The 20,701-nt window shown below is 43.2% G+C and overlaps 1 protein-coding gene across 1 annotated transcript; it reads left to right on the top strand.

Moving 5' to 3' along the window:
- Positions 1 to 2,801: 2,801 nt before the first annotated feature.
- TRNAU1AP (tRNA selenocysteine 1 associated protein 1) lies at positions 2,802 to 15,377 on the top strand. The gene is made up of 8 exons (XM_010287745.1): positions 2,802 to 2,893; positions 3,678 to 3,777; positions 6,532 to 6,584; positions 7,941 to 8,072; positions 11,198 to 11,317; positions 12,741 to 12,903; positions 13,467 to 13,500; positions 15,241 to 15,377. Exons 1-8 carry the CDS (start codon positions 2,808 to 2,810, stop codon positions 15,375 to 15,377), a joined length of 825 nt encoding a protein of 274 aa, XP_010286047.1. The 5' UTR covers positions 2,802 to 2,807.
- The last annotated feature ends 5,324 nt before the right edge of the window (positions 15,378 to 20,701 follow it).

The following is a 20,701-nucleotide window of genomic DNA, read 5'->3' as shown; positions in this document are numbered from 1 at the left end:
CCCCGGGGCTACCGCGGCTGGGGCGCACTGACTGACTGACAAACTGACTGATACCCGCACGCTGACTGACTGACACCCGCACACCGACACCCTCACGCACTGACACAGCCTCGCGGACTCTCACGCACTCTGACACACGCATAAACTCCCGAGCTGACTGGCACTCTTACGCACACGCACTCTTGTGCACGGTTGCAGGCTCACGCAGGCTGACACGCACACTTAGACACACTGACACACAAACACACTCTCCGAGACACTAACCACGGCTCGGCAGGTGCGTTCATGGGCAGTTACACACTCACAGATGCGGTTAGACACACACGCATCTCCTCCAGAGTGACCCTCGTTGCCTGCCCGCAGCCAGGGTCACAGGCACGGTGGTGGCGCTTACACCAGTGTCCCGTGCTGCCTGTGCCCCTGCTGCTGGGTGGGCACGCTCCTGGGCTCTGGTGTGTTCTCACACTTTTGTGCTCATGCTCTGTTAGGCACTTACACACTCGCTCACATACTCACAAGCCTGTACACTCGCATGCTTCTAGGGTTTATGTGCTGTTTTATATGCTCACATGCTTGTAGGCACTTACATGGTCATGGTCATACGCTCTAAGGCACTTACATACACACTCACACCAGTGCTGCTAGGCTCACACACTTGTGCTCACACTTGTAGGCACTTACGCTTGCTTGCATGCAGCTGTCCAAGAGTATCCCTCACTGCCTGTCCCACACACATGCACACCTGTGGGTGCACTCACATGCTTACAGGGATTTGCACTCCTACACGCACACATACACTCATAATCACTTACACACCTCAGTATTCCCCTCATTCCTGCCTGCATGGGCACCTAGCAGCACCCTCACAGGTGCTTCTTCACCCTGGGGTGTCTCTCACTGCCTGCTCCCATGCACGCTGTGGGCACACTCACACAGTGATACACACCCCACAGCGTCCCTTGTCTGCCCTTCACACACACTGCATACACCCTTATACTCGTGCTCCTGTGTCCCTCGCCGCTTGCCACTGTACACACACGCTTTCCTACACGCTTACGTATGTGTACGCACACCCAGCGTATTGTAGTGCTTTGCCACCCAACCCACACACCTGTGTGTATGTGCTCATGGTGTAGTGTCAGCACTGTCCACGACTTTTACACAGTGACATATGCAATTGCACTGCTGTATCGTAGTGTCCTTGCTGCCTGCCACATGCTTATATATGCCTACATATATGTACAGACATGCATATGCAGTTACACCAGTGTAACTTCCTCAGCCTCTCTCACGTGTGTGTGTACACACAACCCACTGGATGCTGCTCTTATACACACAGTCACGCACACCAAGTTTGCCATTGCATCGCGCACATACGCTGACACATCAGGGAGGCTTCCACTGCCTGCCATTCACACAGGCACACCATAGAATCCCTTTTCTCTTTACCCACACAAAGGGTTACCTGTCACTTCTCTGCCGTAAGGCCATCTTCTTTTTCAGTCACCTCTCACAAGCAGGCTGCTGCTCTTTGAAACACACACATACATATCCAAGCAACAGTCACCTGTTGCCTTTATGAGTCTGTCTTTCCTGTACACACACACCAGAGGATCACCCTCTGCCTGGCATTTCTGTACAGGGTAGTGCTGCCTCCTGCTTCTGGCACATGTAACGGGGTCATTTCTGCTTTTCACTCACACCTCCGCAGGGCATCTGCCACCTTTTGCACATGTGAGTGCAATATGGTCACCCACTATCAGATGCTGCACAAGTCTGCACCTTCTGTCACACACACAAGTGTCAGAGCCACCTGGTACCTGACAGACACAAACACACTCGAGGGTTCTCAGTCACCACAAGGCCATCTGTCTTACTCGCACAGGTATATATACTTACATATGTGGAGCTATATATGTGTCTCCCACACTCTGACCTCATGTTAGCTGTCACATGCAGTGCTCCCTATCAGTATATGTATTGCACAAACCCTTAATTTCAGTTAGTCCCCCCTCCACTTTCTATTACACAGAGAAGCATCCTTTCCCCTCATCCCTTCATCATGTATTTGGTCCAAATTGCAGTGTCATTTCATACTTTTCAGTCACTTACACCATACAGACGCCTGCCCTCCAGCGTGTTCACTCACACAGTACCACCGCCCTGCACTGCACACACACTCTGACATGCACAGTGCCACTCTCTCACCTATGACATAAACACGGTCAGTGCACCCACACGCAATACAAAGCGCCAACCTTCCGCGGGACGCGATTAGAGGTTCCTCCTCCAAGTGCTGCCCTGCGTATCTCCACGGTTAATGCGAGGTAGACACGGCTCTGCAAAACCCTACCCCAGCTGGATGGGGGCTGTGTTACCTGACACATGCCACCCGTTCGTCACAGCACCTCGGGCTGTGCCTCTGTACCTATAGCACTGGCCCAACCTCCGTTTGCATACAGAGAAGGAGCCTGCCGTCTCCTAATCCCCTGCTCCGTGTAGTGAACGCTCAGTTTGTTGCTGTATGTTTCTGAGTGGCTTTTGTCCTTCTGTGAAAGCTCCCTGTTCTCTGAAATTCATGCTGTCTCTTGGGTTCCACTTTGCAGACTGTTGAGCCTGGTTCATGCATGCCTGCTGGTTTTGAGTGGCATCGACCCTCTTAAATGAGTCTCCTTTTTGAAGTGTAAGGGTAAAATACTTCTCAATAATGTTTTAACTGCTTAGGGTGACATTGACACATATATTCTCCTTTTTGTAGATGCTTGGTCTAACTTCTTTTTTTTTTGCTTTTATAGCTGGAGCCATATATGGATGAAAACTTTGTTTCAAGAGCCTTTGCCACCATGGGAGAGCTTGTACTGAGTGTAAAAATCATTCGAAACAGGTTGACAGGGTAACTGTTTATGCTTGTTCTCAGTTTGCATTTGGATTGAACCGTTTGCCCTCTGCATGGCATCACTGTGATCCTGTCCATATTACAGTGAGTTTCCCTTTGAGCTTTTCTCCATTGCTGCCAACAATGTGGGTATTTTGGTGACAGCAATGGAGACGACAATTGCTGGCTCTTCGACCTCCCCATCAACAAACCAAGGTTTGTCCCTCATCCTGCTGTGCTTCAGCACTCATTCAGAGCATACGTATGGCATATGGTACAGCTGGGAATTACACCTTCGGGGCTGAAGGCTTCAGTGTCTCGTCTGTGTTAATCGTTGCACTAGTGCAGCTATGGGATGCTGGCAGAGGTGGGAAGTCTGACTTTAGAAGGAGCCATATGAGGACCCTTTGCGTTCATTTGGAATAAAATGAGTGACTGTACGCAGAATAAAGTAGTTTCATGGTCTTGTAAATGCTGTCATTTCAGTTTTCAATTGTTTAACCTTGGGTGGGAATTTTTATATAGTCACTGGAAGTAGAAAGTAAACTAATTGTGAGCAAAACTATTTTCTATGTGCTTATGTTGACATGACTTACTGGTAAGTAGGGGCTATCACTTTACTTGAGAACCAGGATTACTTTGCTAGCTTCTTTTTGGTAGCTAATGTTTATAACTTTGAAACAGAAATTGTTGTAAGTATTGCAACTATAGCAAATTCCCTACCAGTTATCTAAAAATATAATATTCCTCCTGAAATGTCTTTTAAATCTGAAGTCTTTCTCTCTCCTGTGTCTATGTTCAGAATTCCAGCAGGCTATTGCTTTGTAGAATTTGCAGATCTAGCTACTGCAGAGAAATGTTTACACAAAATCAATGGAAAACCGCTTCCTGGTGCTACGCCGGTAAGTAAATGAAATCAGCCAGTTGAGAAGCAAAACTGGGAAGGAATAGATAGTGTAGAATCTGTATCTTGAATGATTACACACAAATTCAATAGTTAGCGAGCTGGGATTCTTCTTTTCTTTAGGGATAAATTAATAAACATAAAATTATTAATGTTCTTGCTTAGAAAATTGTTGGGAAAAATTTCTGTGTTAATGTCTGGATAAAATCCAAGTATAGAAATGTTGTGGTGTGGTTTTTTATTTCTGAGCCTTTACTACTACCAAAGTTGGACTAATGAGAAACCAGAGAATAGCAAGGAAAAAATAGATTGAGTATACTTACCGCAGCCCTTTGGTTTCTCTTGTTTGTAGTTCCATATTAATTTGCTACAATGTGTGTGTTGTTATATACGTACAGATGAACTTGCAAGTTTGCATTGGGTTTTGAGTAACTTCTATTTGCAAGAGAAACATGACTTCTAAGCCTTGTGTTATTCTTGGCCCTTAGCAAACAAAAGTTATTCAAACCTATTTACAGTGGAGAAAGAGCTAGTCCATTGTATAATTGCAATACCTAACAAATGTCTCGGATACATAAAAGCTAGGTAGTTAGGAAGAAGAGGAGGAATAGTCATTGAGGCTAATTTTAGGATGTTGACTCAAATGTGTGGTAGATTAAAGTGGGACGGCTGACACAGCTGCCCGTTGTACCCACAGAAGTTGGCTGCAGTAGCTAGGATGACTGGTTCATAAAGCAGCTCTAGAATCACCTCAGTTAGAGTGTGGTATAGTAAGGTGAATTGATGCCTATTTCCGTGTAGTTAATAGCCTGAGTAGTAAACTGGGAAGTTCAGGTGGTGTTCCTGGAACTATTTGGTCAACCTTCCTGGGAGGATGGCATCCTCTGTTAAGAGGGGTAGGTTAGGTGAGAGGCCTGGAGGTCTCTGTTTCACCTGCCCTGTTTGATATACCTTTATACTGCAAATCAGAGCCCATGATGAAGGGAAGCTAATCTTCCTAGATGCCCTCTATACTGCAAAGACTACTATAATAAAGTTTGGTTTTGGGAAGACCTGTTTTTATCCACAGTTTAATTCAAAGTGCGGTGCTGTGTAGAGGGGTGATTTACGTAACACATGGAGAGAATTACGGATGTCAGACAGAGAGCCAATGTAGGCAGCTAAATCAGTGCACTCAGCAGGCAACTGTCCAGCTTGTCTCTTGCATTTAGATACTTTTTCTCTTGTTTGCAGAAAAGTGAATGTGGCTCACTCTTTTATTTATTTTTAAATACTGAATCAGCCAAAGGAATAACAGAGAGCCATAGTGCTGTTGCTGTCTCTGTTTTACAGAATTAGTGTCCCCAGTTCCCATATGAGTGGAAGTACTCTCAGCTCTCTCACTGATTCTAAACCCAAAATATTGCAATGAAGAGCGAAATCCAAAAAAAGCTGAAAGTGCTTCAACGTGGAATCTAAATTTGTGTTAGCTTGTAAATGATCCACAGAAAGAGTTGTGTACCACTGTGCACCAGTGAACACAAGCATGCAAGGAACATGATTATAGCCTAGAGTTAAGTCTTTGCTCTATTTCCCAAGAATTATTTACACTGTCTTTGAGGGAAGAAAGTGCATCATACAAGGTACAGGAGCACACTAGGCTCTCCACTGTACTAAACAAACATCCTGATCTCCAGGTTATGGACTCGGGTTAGGCTTGCTTGCTTTGGCCAAATTCCCCTTGCCTTCTTGCATTGCTGCTGCGTAGTGCAGAGGGATATCTGCTTTGGAAGCCTGTTGGGGGATAGAAAACTGATTTTGAAGCCTTTCAAGCTAACAAGGGAATCCAGCTTAGGTCTTCCACTGTCTGGGTGAGTTCTGACACTTTACAAGTATTCTTGTAAAGGAGTGCAATCCTTTGCTTCTTCCTGTCAGACATGTTTCAGAATGAAATAACAATTAACCACTGCACTCTGCAGTGAGCCTGCTTGGGTCACTGTGTGCTAAGCATCTTACAAGAATCCCCATGGGATTGAGACCCTTGGGACTTTCAGGCAGAAGACCAGCTGCTCCTTAGATCTTGGTCTAGACTTAAATGTGAGTTGGGCACAAGTTGCTGAGCTCTGGTAGGATGGGGGCAGAGAATTCCAGATGTGCCAGTGGGCACGCATCTAGACTCCTGGGAAACTTGTTTAAAAAGAAAATCAGGTGTAAAGTGTAGGGAGGCATCCAGTGTCCAATGACAGACAGAAAAACCTTAATTTTGGATCTTACTAAATGAGCACATCATCCAGAGCAAAGCATTTAACCATACTTCCAGACTCGGGGATTGATTCCATTTCCCAATGTGGCAGATTCTGGTCTGCCAGTATTCTTGTACATCACAAATGTCCAGTGGTCTGTGCTGTCATTTCATTTTAAGACCTTAAAATTAGAACTCATTTAATATTTGTTGTTAGTACCTCTGTTTTCCTGTCTTCCTTAAAGACAGAAAAATTTGATGCTATGTAAGGTTCACCTTCACTAGCTTTATAAACCATTGAAATAAAGATAGGCCAAACCTCTCGGTGCAGGTTCTTTGCTGATTTTCATTATTATAGCTGTACTGAATTAAAAATGTTGTCCTTGATAACTTAACTGTCTGGCCTGACAGCATTGAATGTCTGTCAGCATTAAGAAAGTTGTGTAAAATAAGCTTATTGTATTTTTTCCTAATTGTTTGGATGCATATGAGAATATTTGAATGTATGGATTCATTTTTGCCTTGTTTCAGGCAAAGCGATTTAAATTGAATTATGCAACGTATGGAAAACAGCCTGATAACAGGTAAGCACTCAATATTAAAATATTTTGCCTGCTTAATGTCTCTTTATCAATTGCCTTGCAAAGAGGATTCAAAATACGTAAACCCGCAAGTTCATCATTGCCAGATCAGATGTACAGCTAGCAAATTTGGATAGGAGAGCATTCGTGAGATGCATACAACTAAAATTTCTACTATTTTCTAGCAGTGCCAGACATAATCCCATAATTAAAAATGTAGATTACATTAAGCTGCCTTGGTACACCCTGTGGGTATTTGTGATGCTGCAGCATGTTGGCACTTTCTATGTATCTGAGGGTGCATCCCATCATATCGTAATGCCATGAATGTGTTTAGCACCTAAAGATAAATGCAGTGGTTTCACACCACCTGGCTTAACTGGGTAGAGTACAACAACAGTCAGCAAAGAGAGAGAAGGGTGCTCTGAATTGCCTTCTGGAGGAGCCCATCTTTCTCCATTGACAGTGAAAGGTGCGTAGGGAGACAAACGGGCTAAATTAGGCTCCTGAAGTTGGGTGGTGTGAATACCTTTCATAATGCCTGCCCAGAAACGCTTACACAGTTGAAGTAGTAATAACACAAGGCGGTGTTCAGGCAGGTGTGTACGAGGGTGAAAGCAACACAGTCCTGCAATTTATTAAGGTAGTGTTAGTCATATCTCAGCAATTGTATTCTTATTTTAGATTATTATTTATGAACCTTTTTATTTAAAAAAAACCACAAAAAACCTTCCTAGATTAGAATCAAGGCACAACAGATGGGACCAAGAATGAGATTCACATCTGGTAACTAATTCTTAGGGTTCCATTTGCTCTGGAAATAACAGATGGATAATGTAGCCTTTCTGCTTCCAGCAGTTTGCCCTGTTTTTAGCAGAGGGAGGCTAACTTAGTCTGCCTGTCAGTTTTATGCTTTACTTTTTGTGTGGCACAGCAGATTTGTCATGAGTGTCTTTTAAGATATTTAAACTTTCTAGCATCAAAGTATCTAATTCATGTATTACAATTTAAGATCAATATATTGGAAATAGCAAATCTATAAATGAGACATTAATGTTTTCTTGCCATGTTAGAAATCCAGAGATATCCTGTGAGAACTAAAAAATGAAATTAACTTTAAATAAAAAGCAGTATTGAGTAGATTAGTTGTGCTGGTTGAATTAACTTGGAAGACCAGTGTCAACAAAAATTTTAGTCACCTAAGGAACTTAAGCAGCAACACTTTAAAGTACCCATTAAATGGTCCTTTAATATCACTTTTCTATAAAGTCAAATGTTTAAGCTAAATATTAACTGTCACTCAGCACACCTCTTTTTTCATATGATTGTGCTTAAGAAGTTTTCTTTTGATTTCTTTAGTCCAGAATATTCACTTTTTGTGGGAGACCTGACTCCTGATGTGGATGATGGCATGTTATATGAATTTTTTGTTAAAGTTTATCCATCGTGTAGAGGTGGAAAAGTTGTTTTGGACCAGGCAGGAGTATCCAAGTAAGTCATCTTTTACTCATTCTTTTCTTTCACTTCACACACAACAGCAGGAAAGATATAATGCAGCAAGGGAAAAAGAATAGTTCTATCAATTTAGATTTTAGTTCTTTAAAAACAGAATGTTCTTGGGTATTCAGCCTACAGTATTGCTTGGGTTTGAATAGTCACCGCAGTGTATTGTCACTCCTCTGTCAGTATGATGCTCTTTGTGTGTTGGCAGTATGTTATCGCACTTCTGAAAATGCTGAAAAATGTCTAAGTAGAAAGACTGTCTTTCTGGACTCTCAGGTGGCATTGTGCTTTTACAGTCTTTAGGCTATTGAGAGTATATTCCTGTGAAAGCTTTACAGGTTTTTGTTTCAAATAGGGTAGGGCAAACAAGGCTGCGATTCATTGTCAAATATTTAGTAGCCGCCTTGTTCATCTTTACTGGAAATTTTTTGGAAATGCCAAAAAACAGATGTGAAAAAGTCTGTTTTCTTAATGTTATTAAACCATTTTCCCAGAAGAGGGACCAGTTGGTCAGCATCCTTGTTTTCGAAACAGAACGTGGCTTTAGTGAAACACAATATTCTGGTACAATACCTATGAGAATGTTGTGATAAGGCTTAGAATATGGCTGTGGATCTCCCCTCTTTCTCACATAAGGTTTCTCAGTCTTAGACATGTTGGTTTGAAGGAACCTCTGGTCCAACTTTCCACTCTGCAGAGGACTGCTGCCAGCATAGATCAGGTCAGCCATGGATTGTGTAGCCTGGAAAACCTGCCAGGATGGAGATAATACAACCTGTCTGGGCAGCCTGTTCTGGAGCTGCACTACCTCCCTAGTAATGAAGTTGTTCTTAATGTGCAACTTGAACCTCTTGCAGAGCTGCTCAGTCACTCTTTGTTAAGTGATGCTGTTAACTAATGCTGTTAGTGCCACCTCACCTGAGACCAGCGCTGGTGGGGTGGGCTCCAGGTGCCTCCTCATCCTCAGAGGTGTAAACCCAGCAGCTCTTGTTTTGTTGCACCTGCTTCAATCTCTGCCTGTAAAATAGGTGTTGGATGGTGAAGGTTGGGCCATTAGTTGGGCTTTGGGAATGGCCCCTAAGTGCAGACCGCAGGGAGAGGAAATCTCGTGGTAGCTTGGGAGGCGGGGAAGGAGCAGGGACATAAAGTCCTATTGCTGGGAAGAGCACAGCTATCTCCCCTAGCAGTGCCGGGCTGTTGCTGCCAGGGGCTTTGTTGTGACTTGTGCAGTTACTCAAAGCTGAGGCAACTGCAAGTGTTAGTGTGATGCGAGAGAGGAACCTGGGGCTTGTGGACATGCCTAGTGAAGCCCTGGCCCTTCCAGCCAGGACTGGCAGATCAGGAAGGCCTCCTCCCAGCACCTCCTGTCCAGGCAAGAGAGGAGCTTGGAGCCTGACGCTGTAGTGCTGTGCCTGCTGCTTTGCTTTCTGATGAGGGTGCAGGCTTGGGGAGGTTTGTCCTAACCGCTGGGCCAGGACAGAATGTCTGCCAGGGTGGTCCGGGCCACAAAGAATTTACTTCTTGGTGGGTTTTCTTCTGTGCTAAAATCTGGTTTAGCCATTGGTGTGAAAAAACTAAGTGTCTGGAAAAGTTGGAAGAATCAGTCTCCCCTGCTGCACCCACCCAACATCTATTCCTATACACTACATACAGCTCTTCATCTGCCCGTCTCTATTTTGGAACTGCCAGTATTCCTGGTTTCACTTATACACTCGTGGTCCCATCCAAAAGGCTGCAGGACTCTTTGTAGCAACCTAGAAACTGGGACGCTTTTGTGTGCAACCTCCTTAAACTGACTTAAAAGTTGACTTGCGCTGGTTTAACTTGCCACAGTCCTTTCACAGAGGGAAAGTTAAACTGAATGTGTACCCATGTAGAGTTTTGCTCATGCTTAATTATCCAGTTTGTGTATAGATAAGCCTGAGCTTTGATTTGGTCTTCTGTATGTGAGGAGTACACATACATACATGCGTATATGTATAAGAATATGTATTTGGACTTGGGTGTTTAGCTTGCTATGCAAGATACTGCGTTTTATGGGGCACCAACTGCTCTGTAATTGCTTCCACTGTGGACCTACTACGAGTACTAGCTGATGCTGCTTTCAAACTAGTGTGTTATTTGGTGTTTAAGAGTTTCCACAGAATAGATAATATGCTGTAAATTTACACCCTTGCTTACGGCTCGTTCTTTTCCCCAAGTAGACAAGCCCTTTCCCTCCCAAACTCCTCTTTCCCTCCCACACCTAAGTCTTTGATCTTTCTGCTGCGTGAGGCAGCCCATCCCATCTTGGGATCCTGGCACTGCCCTCTTGGATGCTGTTCCATTGCTTCTGACTCACTACAGCATCAGAATCCCACACAAAGGACCTTTAGGGTTGGAGGGAAATCAATATTTTCTGCCTGGCTGACGTACAGTACTGCTAGCACCTCAGTGAAGGATTGCCACAGAGTTGAGGGGTTGCTGGCTGCGTGCTACCCCTGTTCAAGTTGTGCTGTCAGAGCAAGTTCTAGCAACTTGATGGTAAGAGCTCATTTTCAGGTCCACTGCTGAGAATGCTGATGGGGCCATGCCGTTTTTAGGAAGGACAGAAATTGAATATTTGAATATTTTCCTGTTGAAAAAAGGACTTGATTGGAAAGTGTATCTCAGTCAATCCTACAGAAATTTAATGTTTTCCTTCACAGTGGGACAGTTTTAGATACAAACAGTGCTTATGACTTGTCAATCCTGTGCTGACTTGCAACTGTTTAGATTATCTGTATCCTCCCAGTATAGATTTGAGGCTTTGCTGCTGTCTGTTCACACATTTCGACATGTCTTGTGTCAGCTCACCTCCAGTTCCCCAGAATCCACTGGCACAAGAATTGCTTTACTTCTGTCAAGCCCTTGAAAGTACTGCCGAAGCTTGGATGTACGATTCCAAGCATTTTGCAAAAGCAACTGGAAGGCAGAACCATTTAATCTCTACCAAAAGCAGGAACAGCCCTAGCGAAAGTGTTTCATTTGCTGTGTTTTTCAAAACCAATTTTGATTTCACTGGTAAATACTGAAAAAGAAGTGGCATGGCTCTTCTGGTTTTGTTTTTTATGAGTTACTCTGAATCTCTGCAGAGGTTATGGCTTCGTGAAATTCACGGATGAACTGGAACAGAAAAGAGCGCTGACGGAGTGTCAAGGAGCTGTGGGGTTGGGCTCTAAACCTGTACGCTTGAGTGTGGCTATACCAAAAGCGTGAGTACAAGAGCAGCCAGATGTTTATACAAGAGCAGCGTGATGTGAAATCACGTGTATGTTTAAATGTCTTTAGTGGTTTGGGTACATTTCCTGGATGTTTCTATCACAAAGTGAAGGAATACCCACGAATATAGTAGCTAGAGTATGAGAATGCACAGGAATTCAAAAAATATATAACATTAGATCAAGACTAAGCATTTTACACTGTTTTTAATTGTATGAATTATTAAAAACACACATGTACACACACTGTATTTAAATATGATTATTTTTAAAGTATATGTTCCTTTGCATTAAATTGAAATAGTCTAAATCTGCTTATTGATTTCTGGCTAGCAAAGCTCAATTACCTTGCTAATTCTATTATAATGTCTACTAAATATAAGTCTTTTGGGGCAGGGATTAACTTTTTTTTCTGTGTTTGTTCAGAACCTGATACAATGAGATCCTGGTCTGACTTGGGGCTCGTAGCACTAGGGTAATACGAATAATAGTAATTGCTCCCTATTTGAATAATATTTAGATGTTCAGTGACCTCAGAAGTCTTGGGGGGATAAGGAAGAGAAAGCAGAAACAGAGGGTGTATCGTGGTGAGAAGATTGATGTTTCCCTCTTCCTACTTCTCACTAATTTCATCATTAGATATAGCTTTATGTGTGACATTTTCATTTTCAAACAATATTTGTCATCTCATTATTTCAAATCTTGATAATCAGGTGGGATTCCCAGTTCCTTGGGAATGCAAATTTTAGTCAGCTCACAGGCTATTTAAGTTTATTTTTTTAATTACTCGTAGTCTTTTTTACTTCATGAGCTCTTCCAACTCTGTGCATTGAAGATCACCCAGTTCAGTGGGAATGGGGACAACCAGTTGTTGCTTAGGCTTCTGTACGACAGTGGCAGAAGGGAGAGGTTTTTGTCCATTCTTACTAAAGAAAACCCCTATTCTTTTGCAAGGCTCTAAGTCTTTAACTCTTCATGTAAAGTAAGACTCAGCACCTTGTCTCGGGAAGCTGCAGAGTACTTAACTTCATCCTATTTATCAGAAGGAGAAAGGGACCCAAGAATCTGCATCATGGTTCAGGATTATTCTAAACTGAGTCTCATAGTCCTGAGCTTCCCTTCCCAAAGCCGGGAGGTGATACTAAATTGACTCATAAAGGGTGAAAGCAATGTTTATTAATGAAGATGAATACGAATACAGGACAGGGCGTTAAATTTAAACCACTTCTTTCTTTCTGCAAGTGTATGCAAATGACAAATACTGCTGCAGTAAATAGCGAATATATTTTAAAGATTGAAATTTGCATGTTAGACTAAGCCTTGTCTATGTACCATATTGTATCTTAAGCTATTTCACTGCTTTTTTTCATAATTGTTCTGCATTATTTGCAACTTATTCCTGCTTTATTTCTTTAAGTAATCGTGTGAAACCAATGGAGTACAATCAGATGTACAACTATAATTATAACCAATATTACCAACAATATCACAACTACTATGCCCAGTGGGGCTACGACCAGAACACAGGCAGTTACAGCTACAGCTATCCCCAGTATGGATACACGCAGAGCACAATGCAGGTAGGACGGCGCAACGTACTCGCTCTTCAGTGACCTGTCAGCACAGAAACACGAGGTAGCTTACAAAACGATGATGGACACATTTTACCTTCAAGCTCTGGGGTCTTACTGTAGCTACTTGATGAGGAAGCAAAACCGTTTAGCAGACCCTGGCAGCTACTGTTGCCTTGTGTGGGGGATATTGCTGGGACTGGAGGGCACAAAGGGTCTCTTAATACAGTTGTCATGGTAGAAGGGTTCTCTTGATAAGGGCAGTTGGACAGGCAGTGCTAAGACTGCCTTCTGGGATCCTTCATAAGGTTTGTTTTAGAGGATAGAACAGATCAGGACAGCCACCCAGCCTCACCACAGGGATTTCAAGAACTGCTGTCTCTGTTAGAAGTTTAGTGGGGGATCTCCCCTGTGGAGCCTGTTGGGAGTGGAACATGGGGCTTACATGTGAAGAATTCTCTTGTAATCAGTCAGATAGAAAAGTCAGTATATGACAGTAGTAATCAACAGGTGATGTTCATAAAAGATAAGATAAATATCTGCTGTACTAATGTGTTTTTTTTTCCTTGCAGACATATGAAGAAGTTGGTGAGGATGCATTGGAAGGTACGTTTCTTGACTTTGATATTGAAGTTGTCTGTTTGTTCTGCACTGATTAGAGATAGTCTTTCTCAAATTGGCCCTTAATTTCAATGTATAATATACAATACAATATCTTTGAGTAAATCTGAGGTCTGAGAAAATTTATGGTTCACTCTTACCTAGTGCAATTGCATCCTTATTTTACAGTTGCTATTCCTAGTCTGAACTTTGTCAGGACTGAAACTAATTGACTTCACTAGCATTGAGATTTTAATCTTCTATAGTACTCAAACTTTTATCCTTTATTTAAGTATTTTTTCTTGTATGCTACAAAAACAATGTAGCTCTTCTGTTTTTCTGTAAAATCTTGGAATTTAGAGCCCAGGATACTTCACTGTACTTAAAAAAGAAATAATATCAGTTAGCATGCTGGTAAAATATTTGCTTTAGCAGTCATTACTTGAAATGGGCCACTAAACCATATTGGGGTTTTAGATATACATACAAGCAGCTTGCTTTTATTGATGCAAGAAAAGATCATTTCATACTAGCAGTTCCAAATTTCTGTCTTGAGTGGAATAGGCACTATGTAGTGAATCTTATTCTTCTCTTTGGGAAAAAAAAAAATTAAATCCTGTGGTAACAGCAGAATGCGGCAGGATCTTTTACAGGATCCATAGGTATCAGTAACGATGTCAATGAGAAAGCCCTTAATGGCTTTTAAAAGCATTACAGGAGAGCTTTCTTTTCTCTGAAACTAACACAGCAGTACTATAGTTAGAATCTCTCTGGGGTGTCTTTTCCTCATTGATTAAATTAATATGTTGAAATTTGTAGGAAACTGAAATAATCTATTGCCAGTGTATCATTTGTCTTAATTTTCTTCTCCTGTGATGTGTTACAACATGATGTAGCTAAAACCAAATGAGTTTACAAGCATTTTATTCCTGACGTGTTTTGTAGTTTTTTTCCATTCGGTTGGCTAGTTGCTTTGCATTCCAATAGTTGCTTGCTAACCTATGTGATTGTGCTCATCTGATAACCTCAGCTTTAGATTGTGGGTGTTGCTAGGTGAGCTTTACGTCCTACAAGTGGTTTGGGGAAAACGATGAGTCGATCATTGCGAAATGTTAAGTGTGCATTGGTAGCAGCAGAATTGTACCCACTGGGTTGCTATTCAGCTCCAAAATGCTTTACAAACATCTCTTCCAGCTGTAAAATGGGGGACATATTCATACATAATTCACTGGGTGTCACTGGCACTTCTTTGGTTACTAACTGTGAAATGCTTTGAGGTGTTCGAGGCTTTGGCAGACGAGCTCTGGTGACTCTTGTTGCAGCAGCGTAAGACGCTACCATCCCCAGCCATCCACTCTGACCCCGTAGTGGAGGGAGCAGAACGGAACGTGTGCCTGCGCCTCCGCTCCTCCACTTTGCAGTCCGGTGCCTTAGTGCCAACCCACCTTCTTTGGCAGTTTAAGTGGCCACACTGGGCTGCGAGGTGCAGGTATGCGTTCTCTCTGTTGACTCTGCTAGGGGGGCAATCACCACTGGAAAGAGGGACATAGTTGGACGTAGTTATTTCTTATCCTGTTGCGGAAAGATTTACTAGGGTTAATCTAGTTAGGCTCGTGATTGGGCAAGTGCTGGGAATGTTTTGTGACTACATTTGCTTTAATAAAACTAAGATGTTTACGGGGTGGGGGCTTTTCCTAACACATTTGACGTGTGACCTATTTGTCTGTCTTGTCTTTCCTTCTTTAGATCCAACGCCTCAATTGGACGTCCATGAAGCAAATAAACAGTTTATGGAACAGAGCGAAGAGCTCTACGATGCCTTGATGGACTGTCATTGGCAGCCTTTGGACACTGTCTCGTCAGAGATTCCAGCCGTGTTATAGCCTCGTTGCTGAGGCACTGTGTCTGTGTGACAAGCCTGCCAGTGCGCTCCAGACTGTTACGCTGCACCTGGATCCTGCAGTAGTGAGGGGTGGCCCTTTCTCCACCCAGGTCTGTTACTCGAAGTGCAGGAGGACTGTGGCCTTTCCTGTACAGAATGAGTATCGTAGGAGCATCATGGTAACTTTTACTCATGGTGAAAGTTAGAACTGCAACAGTTTTATTCCTTTTGTCTTGAAATGAACTCTTAATACTTATTGGGAATTGTAATTTATAAACTTTCAACGAGATGGCACAGGGGAAAGACTCTACTCCAACGTACAATAAAAAAGTTGGTCTTTTAAGTAAAATTACCCTTTGCATTTTGGTTCCTGCCCATCTTTCTGTTTTGCTGCCCATTTAGCTGTCTCCAGTCATTCGATCCAACTCTCATGAATGTGTTATTTTAAAAAATCATTGTTGGATATCACTAAAATGTCTCAAAAGCTTTCTAGTGACTGGGTAAGGTTGCTGTAACTTGAGGACGGGAAAGAACCGTGTAGATGAAAGCTTATGTTGTGTTCAACCAAAGCTGAGCTAGCAAGTTTATAGCTCAGTGTTCTTAAGCAATCTACCTGAAGAGCATTTTGGAGAGTAAAGACAGAAAGGAGCATTCTAAAACTGCTACAGACCGATCCACCTGGTGATCTCTCGCACGTTTGGCTTGCTTCTCCACCTGTGTATGAGGAGATAATTCCCCATCAGTCAAGCAGTTTAAAACACTTTTACCAGCAACTTTGTTTAAATATTATTTTGTGTATCATGCCTTTTTTCATTGTGGACACACCTTGATGGTCTCATTAAGCTGTTAAGATTTCATAGCGTCTTCCACTATCCTGTCAGAGTGAATATGGTGAAACTGAAGATCTTGCAGCAAAAACGGGTCAGAGCAATCTAATCGATATATTGTGCAACAAATTGTTGCTAACCTGGAAAGCAGTTTTCTGCTGGATGTTGTATAAGCTGGATGGACAAGCAATATATTTAAGCTAATATTATGTTGCATTAGAGGTGAAAGTGAAAACAATAGCACTTATGTACATGTTATAAGCCCTTTTTAGGCTTTTGTGCCTTAAACTCTTTGAGAAATAGGAACAGATAAACTACCTGCAATAAATGTCTATCCAAGAAATAGTTTGGTAACTGAAATTGCTACTGCAAAGCATTTAGTTGCCTCCTTGCCCATGTTGATGCAGAGATTTGCCACAAAGTTTAAATACTTTCATAAAGCCTACTTCTGCTACTCCTTTGTTTGTGTCTATAATTACGATATATTTGTCAGTCTGTGGTCTTTTTATCAACTGCAGTGGTAAACGCACTGTGAATATGAGGGGAATAACTGCCATATACTGGAGTTAACATATTTCTGAACAAGTGGAACTAGAGGACTGCTGGACTCCTGTGTTCTCATCTGCTATGAATTTTTTCCTCCTGCTGTGCATCTGACTGTGCTGTGGGCTGTTAACAGCGTCCTAACCTTCAGTTACTCTGAATTTAAGGAAATGAATGTTCCCTGCGTCTGCTGGTAGTGTTTCAGAGGCAGCAGAGAAGTGGAAGAGAGAGTGCTTTTTTTCTTCTGACGTAGCTGGTCAGCTCAGATGATGTCCCTCTTCTTGAAAAGTGCCTATTGAATAGAGTGGCATTTCAGAGGTGATGTAAAGAAGGGGGTTTTTATGTTCTGCTGTTAAACACTTTCTAGATTGTTCTGTTACTGTGCTGCAACAGTGCTACCCTGTATGCCCCTCATTCTCCTCTTTTGGACCTGTCTTGCCCTATCCCACCAAATTTTAGCTTTTATAATGCAGCCCTCCTAATTTGCCATGGGAGGTGACCTGAAGCCACATTTACTTTATCAGTATAAATTTATGCTGCTATTCTAAAGCTGGCCAGCATTGCTCTCCTGTGTAATATTTCCTAATGCACGGATAAGCCATATCCATCTAAGTCTGTCCCTAAAGGACGCGTTATTACAGACAGTAACCCTGTGGCAAAACCATTTTGCTCCCTGCTTTTATTTTTGTGGTGGAAAGAAAGTTGGTAATGATTCCGCCAATCCATCCTAATCCCCTAGTTTCTAGGAGAGCTATGTGTTATACAGACCCTTGGGCCCTTACGTGGAGAACAATTTGGGAGTACAGAGGCCAGCAAAGATTACCCACTGAAGCCTGTGCACTGGTGCTACAGAGCTTAAAGATAGCTCATAGCTCTCCTTTTAGGAGAGAGGTTGACGTGAGGTTTGGGCGGCGTTCCCTTGATGTGTGAGCCAGCCTTTTGGGGTTGTTTGTGAGAATCTCAGCCAATGTTCTGTTGAGCTCTTAATCCCTCTGCACTTTTTTCTGTGTATCACTTACTCATCTTAATGTTCATTTTCAGCTCCCGGCCATTATTGCAGCATCTGAAGCACAGAGACTTTTATGTGGAGCTACAAAACAGCCGGTCACCTGGATTTTGTAGGGTTTATGTTTTGGAATCCAAGTTAAACAGAGTGTGGGATTTTGTTTCTCGTGGATGGCTACAGGAAAAGCCCTGATTAATTACCATTTAGTGTAACACCAGATGAAAGACAAGGACTCCGTGTAGTAAGGTAAATTCTGCTTTTATCTTTATGTGCTAAAGGCAAGAAATCCAAGGCAGATGATATCACAGCTCACTGGGATTATGTAATTCTTGAAAATTGCATCAAAATCTGCGACTGAGATTATGAAGTGTTCTGCCTTTCAGCATGCAACGTTTACTAGCAATTACAAAAACGACTCAAGCATTCTTACTGTGTTACTTGATGAGGATGTGATGGTTCAACTTACATTACTCTAAATTGCAGGGACTCCGATTACTGTTTGAGTTATAGAGACTGAAAAATGTTTAGCCAACTGCAGAGCTGGAAAGATGTGGGCGTTACTCCTGTTGGGCATGAGGTGGTGATTTCCAAAGCGTAAGCTGCAAGACTGCAGGGTGGCCTGTTGCCATTAACGTGTGTTTAATTAAAAGCTTGACAGTAAGCATCGGGGGTGGCCTGTGAGAAATTCTGACCGGCTTCCAATGGGTTGAGGAGTTTGAAAACCATTTCTTGAGCAAACGTGGGTCTGTACCAGCGCAGCCACGTGTATGGGGTCTGACAGGGGCCGGTGACAATGTTTTCCATGTGTGTCTGACTAGAGAAAATTCCTGTTACTTGGACTGGTTTCAGGAGACCGGTTCATATCCCCCACACCAAGAAGCACCGAACACCCTTAGGTATTTCTCCGAGTCCCTTTTGAGGAACAGAGATGTTTGAATTTGATCTTTGTGTACTCAGTTTCTCATCACTGGCTTGCTAATCCCCAGCTTCTGCTAAACAAGAGCTGAGAGGAATTTTTACCTTCCAGCCTTGCAATCTCCCAGTGCATCTTGTAAAGCATACTGGATACACCAGTTTCTGGATTTAACTTGGGATTTGCTTAGACATGAAATTAATTCAGTGGCAGGATAGGGTATGAATTTTAAATGCAATAGCTACATTTAGAAACAGATAGAGCTAGTTCAGAAAATGTCACTCTGATAAAGCTTGCTTTACCTTTTTACCTGGTTAGAGCATTTCTTCAGGAAATACATCCTTTTTTTTCAGGTTACTATGCTTTCTTCTTTAGCACTTATTCCCAGTCACAATGGTTTTACCAAGCGCAGTCAGTTTTGTAAGGAGGGTTTTGTGGGTACTGCTTGGTATAAACTCCGCTTTTCTCCGACAGTATTATGCTGCTTCTGCTATAAAATTTCCAGGGTCAAAGCAATGGTAGATAACACAGTTAAGGCGATATAGACCGAGGGCTGTACATGGTAGCACTTGTCTTTGTCCCCTCAGCACACAGGATCCCCAAGGAGCCGCAGGCACTGCAATCCACCTGTATCACTAATTCATACTTGCTTTTCCTTACTGTTAGTTTTTCAGAGAGCACTTCCCTGCGGGTTGCCTGCTCCCACCTGTCTGGTGGTGGGAATTGCAGCCTCTTCCAGCGTTTGCTCCCACTCCTGCGCTACAGAAGAGACTGACGTTGAGGCTCCCAGCCCATACCGGGAGGCTTCATCAGGGCTTTGCTGACCTTGTGGTCGAGCACCGCGGACATGGCAGTGGGATTTTCTCTGCTTCTTTTTGTATCTCCATCCATCTTCTCCTGATGGGCTGAGGTCTACTGAGCATCCGTTGATTTTCGGTATTGCTCTTTGGGAATTCTCCCCATTTAGCATTTGGAAGATTTTCTTCCCAAACACTTTACATTTACCAAGGTTTGAATTTTTGGGGTGGGTTTTTTTTGTTTGCTACAGTGAGCTCCCAGTTTCTGTTCTGCCCTAGGAATTGGCAGGGCGATTTCCAAGTTCACTGTGCACAAGTCGCTGTGCCAAGGAGCATTTGGGCTGCCCAGGGAATGCCTTGTGACTTGGCAGAGCAGCTGCCAGATCCATGGAGAAGGTGGAGGACGAGGACGGGACCAGCTGCTTGTAACCTGTCCCCACCAGCTTTGACAAGGGCTGTTTTTAGAAGAGCTTGGTCACACAAGGTTTGGGGCTCACTTCCAGACTTATTTCTGCTTTAAATGAGTGCCGGACTTATTGTGTTGGTAATCTGGCATGTTTGTGGTGGGTTACCAGCTTGAAAGGGCGATTCCTGAGCACTGTGAATTTTGCTCAGAAGAGGATAAAAACTAACCGTTGTTCTCCCTCACCCCTTTTGTGCTTTCTCCAGGGCTTGGGAGCAGGAAGCAGCAGTCTTGGGCTTTTCAACCCAATTTGTCACCATGGCTGTGGCTTCAGCATCAGTACCTGCAGAAATTTCAGCAGTCCCTTCCAACCAGTTGGCAGATGCTCTCGTTTTAAAACCTTTCCACTGATTATGGATGATGAGCCAGGAACCTGACAGAGGTATTTTTTTGGCAGATATACTTTTGTTTCCAAGAAACTTCCATTCCCTGAGGGTAGGGTGTTCCCTCCCACCTTCCAAAAGGGAGAAAGGAGTAGGAAAAATGTGGCGGCTGCTTTCGCCTTTTTAAAGGTGGTATTTTCCCTGCCTTCCCTGCAGCTGTCGGAGGAGGGGGCGCGTTTATCCTTTGGGGAGTGGCATGGCATGGCATGGCATGGCATGGCATGGGGCTTGTATGCAGCGCGAACTACAACTCCCAGAAGGCTCTGCGGGAGGGCCCGGCCCCATCAGCCAATCAGCGCCTGCGTTGGCGGCCTATAAAAGGCCACGGCGGGGAACTTTCCGCCTTTTCCTGTGATGGCGGCAGTCACGATGATGGGGGAAGGCAGCGGCGCG

The sequence above is a fragment of the Phaethon lepturus genome, unplaced genomic scaffold (assembly GCF_000687285.1).
Source record: "Phaethon lepturus isolate BGI_N335 unplaced genomic scaffold, ASM68728v1 scaffold21385, whole genome shotgun sequence".
Classification (NCBI taxonomy): Eukaryota; Metazoa; Chordata; class Aves; order Phaethontiformes; family Phaethontidae; genus Phaethon; species Phaethon lepturus.
Note: the sequence above shows the minus strand (reverse complement) of the source record. Positions and strands in the feature narration are given on the sequence as shown.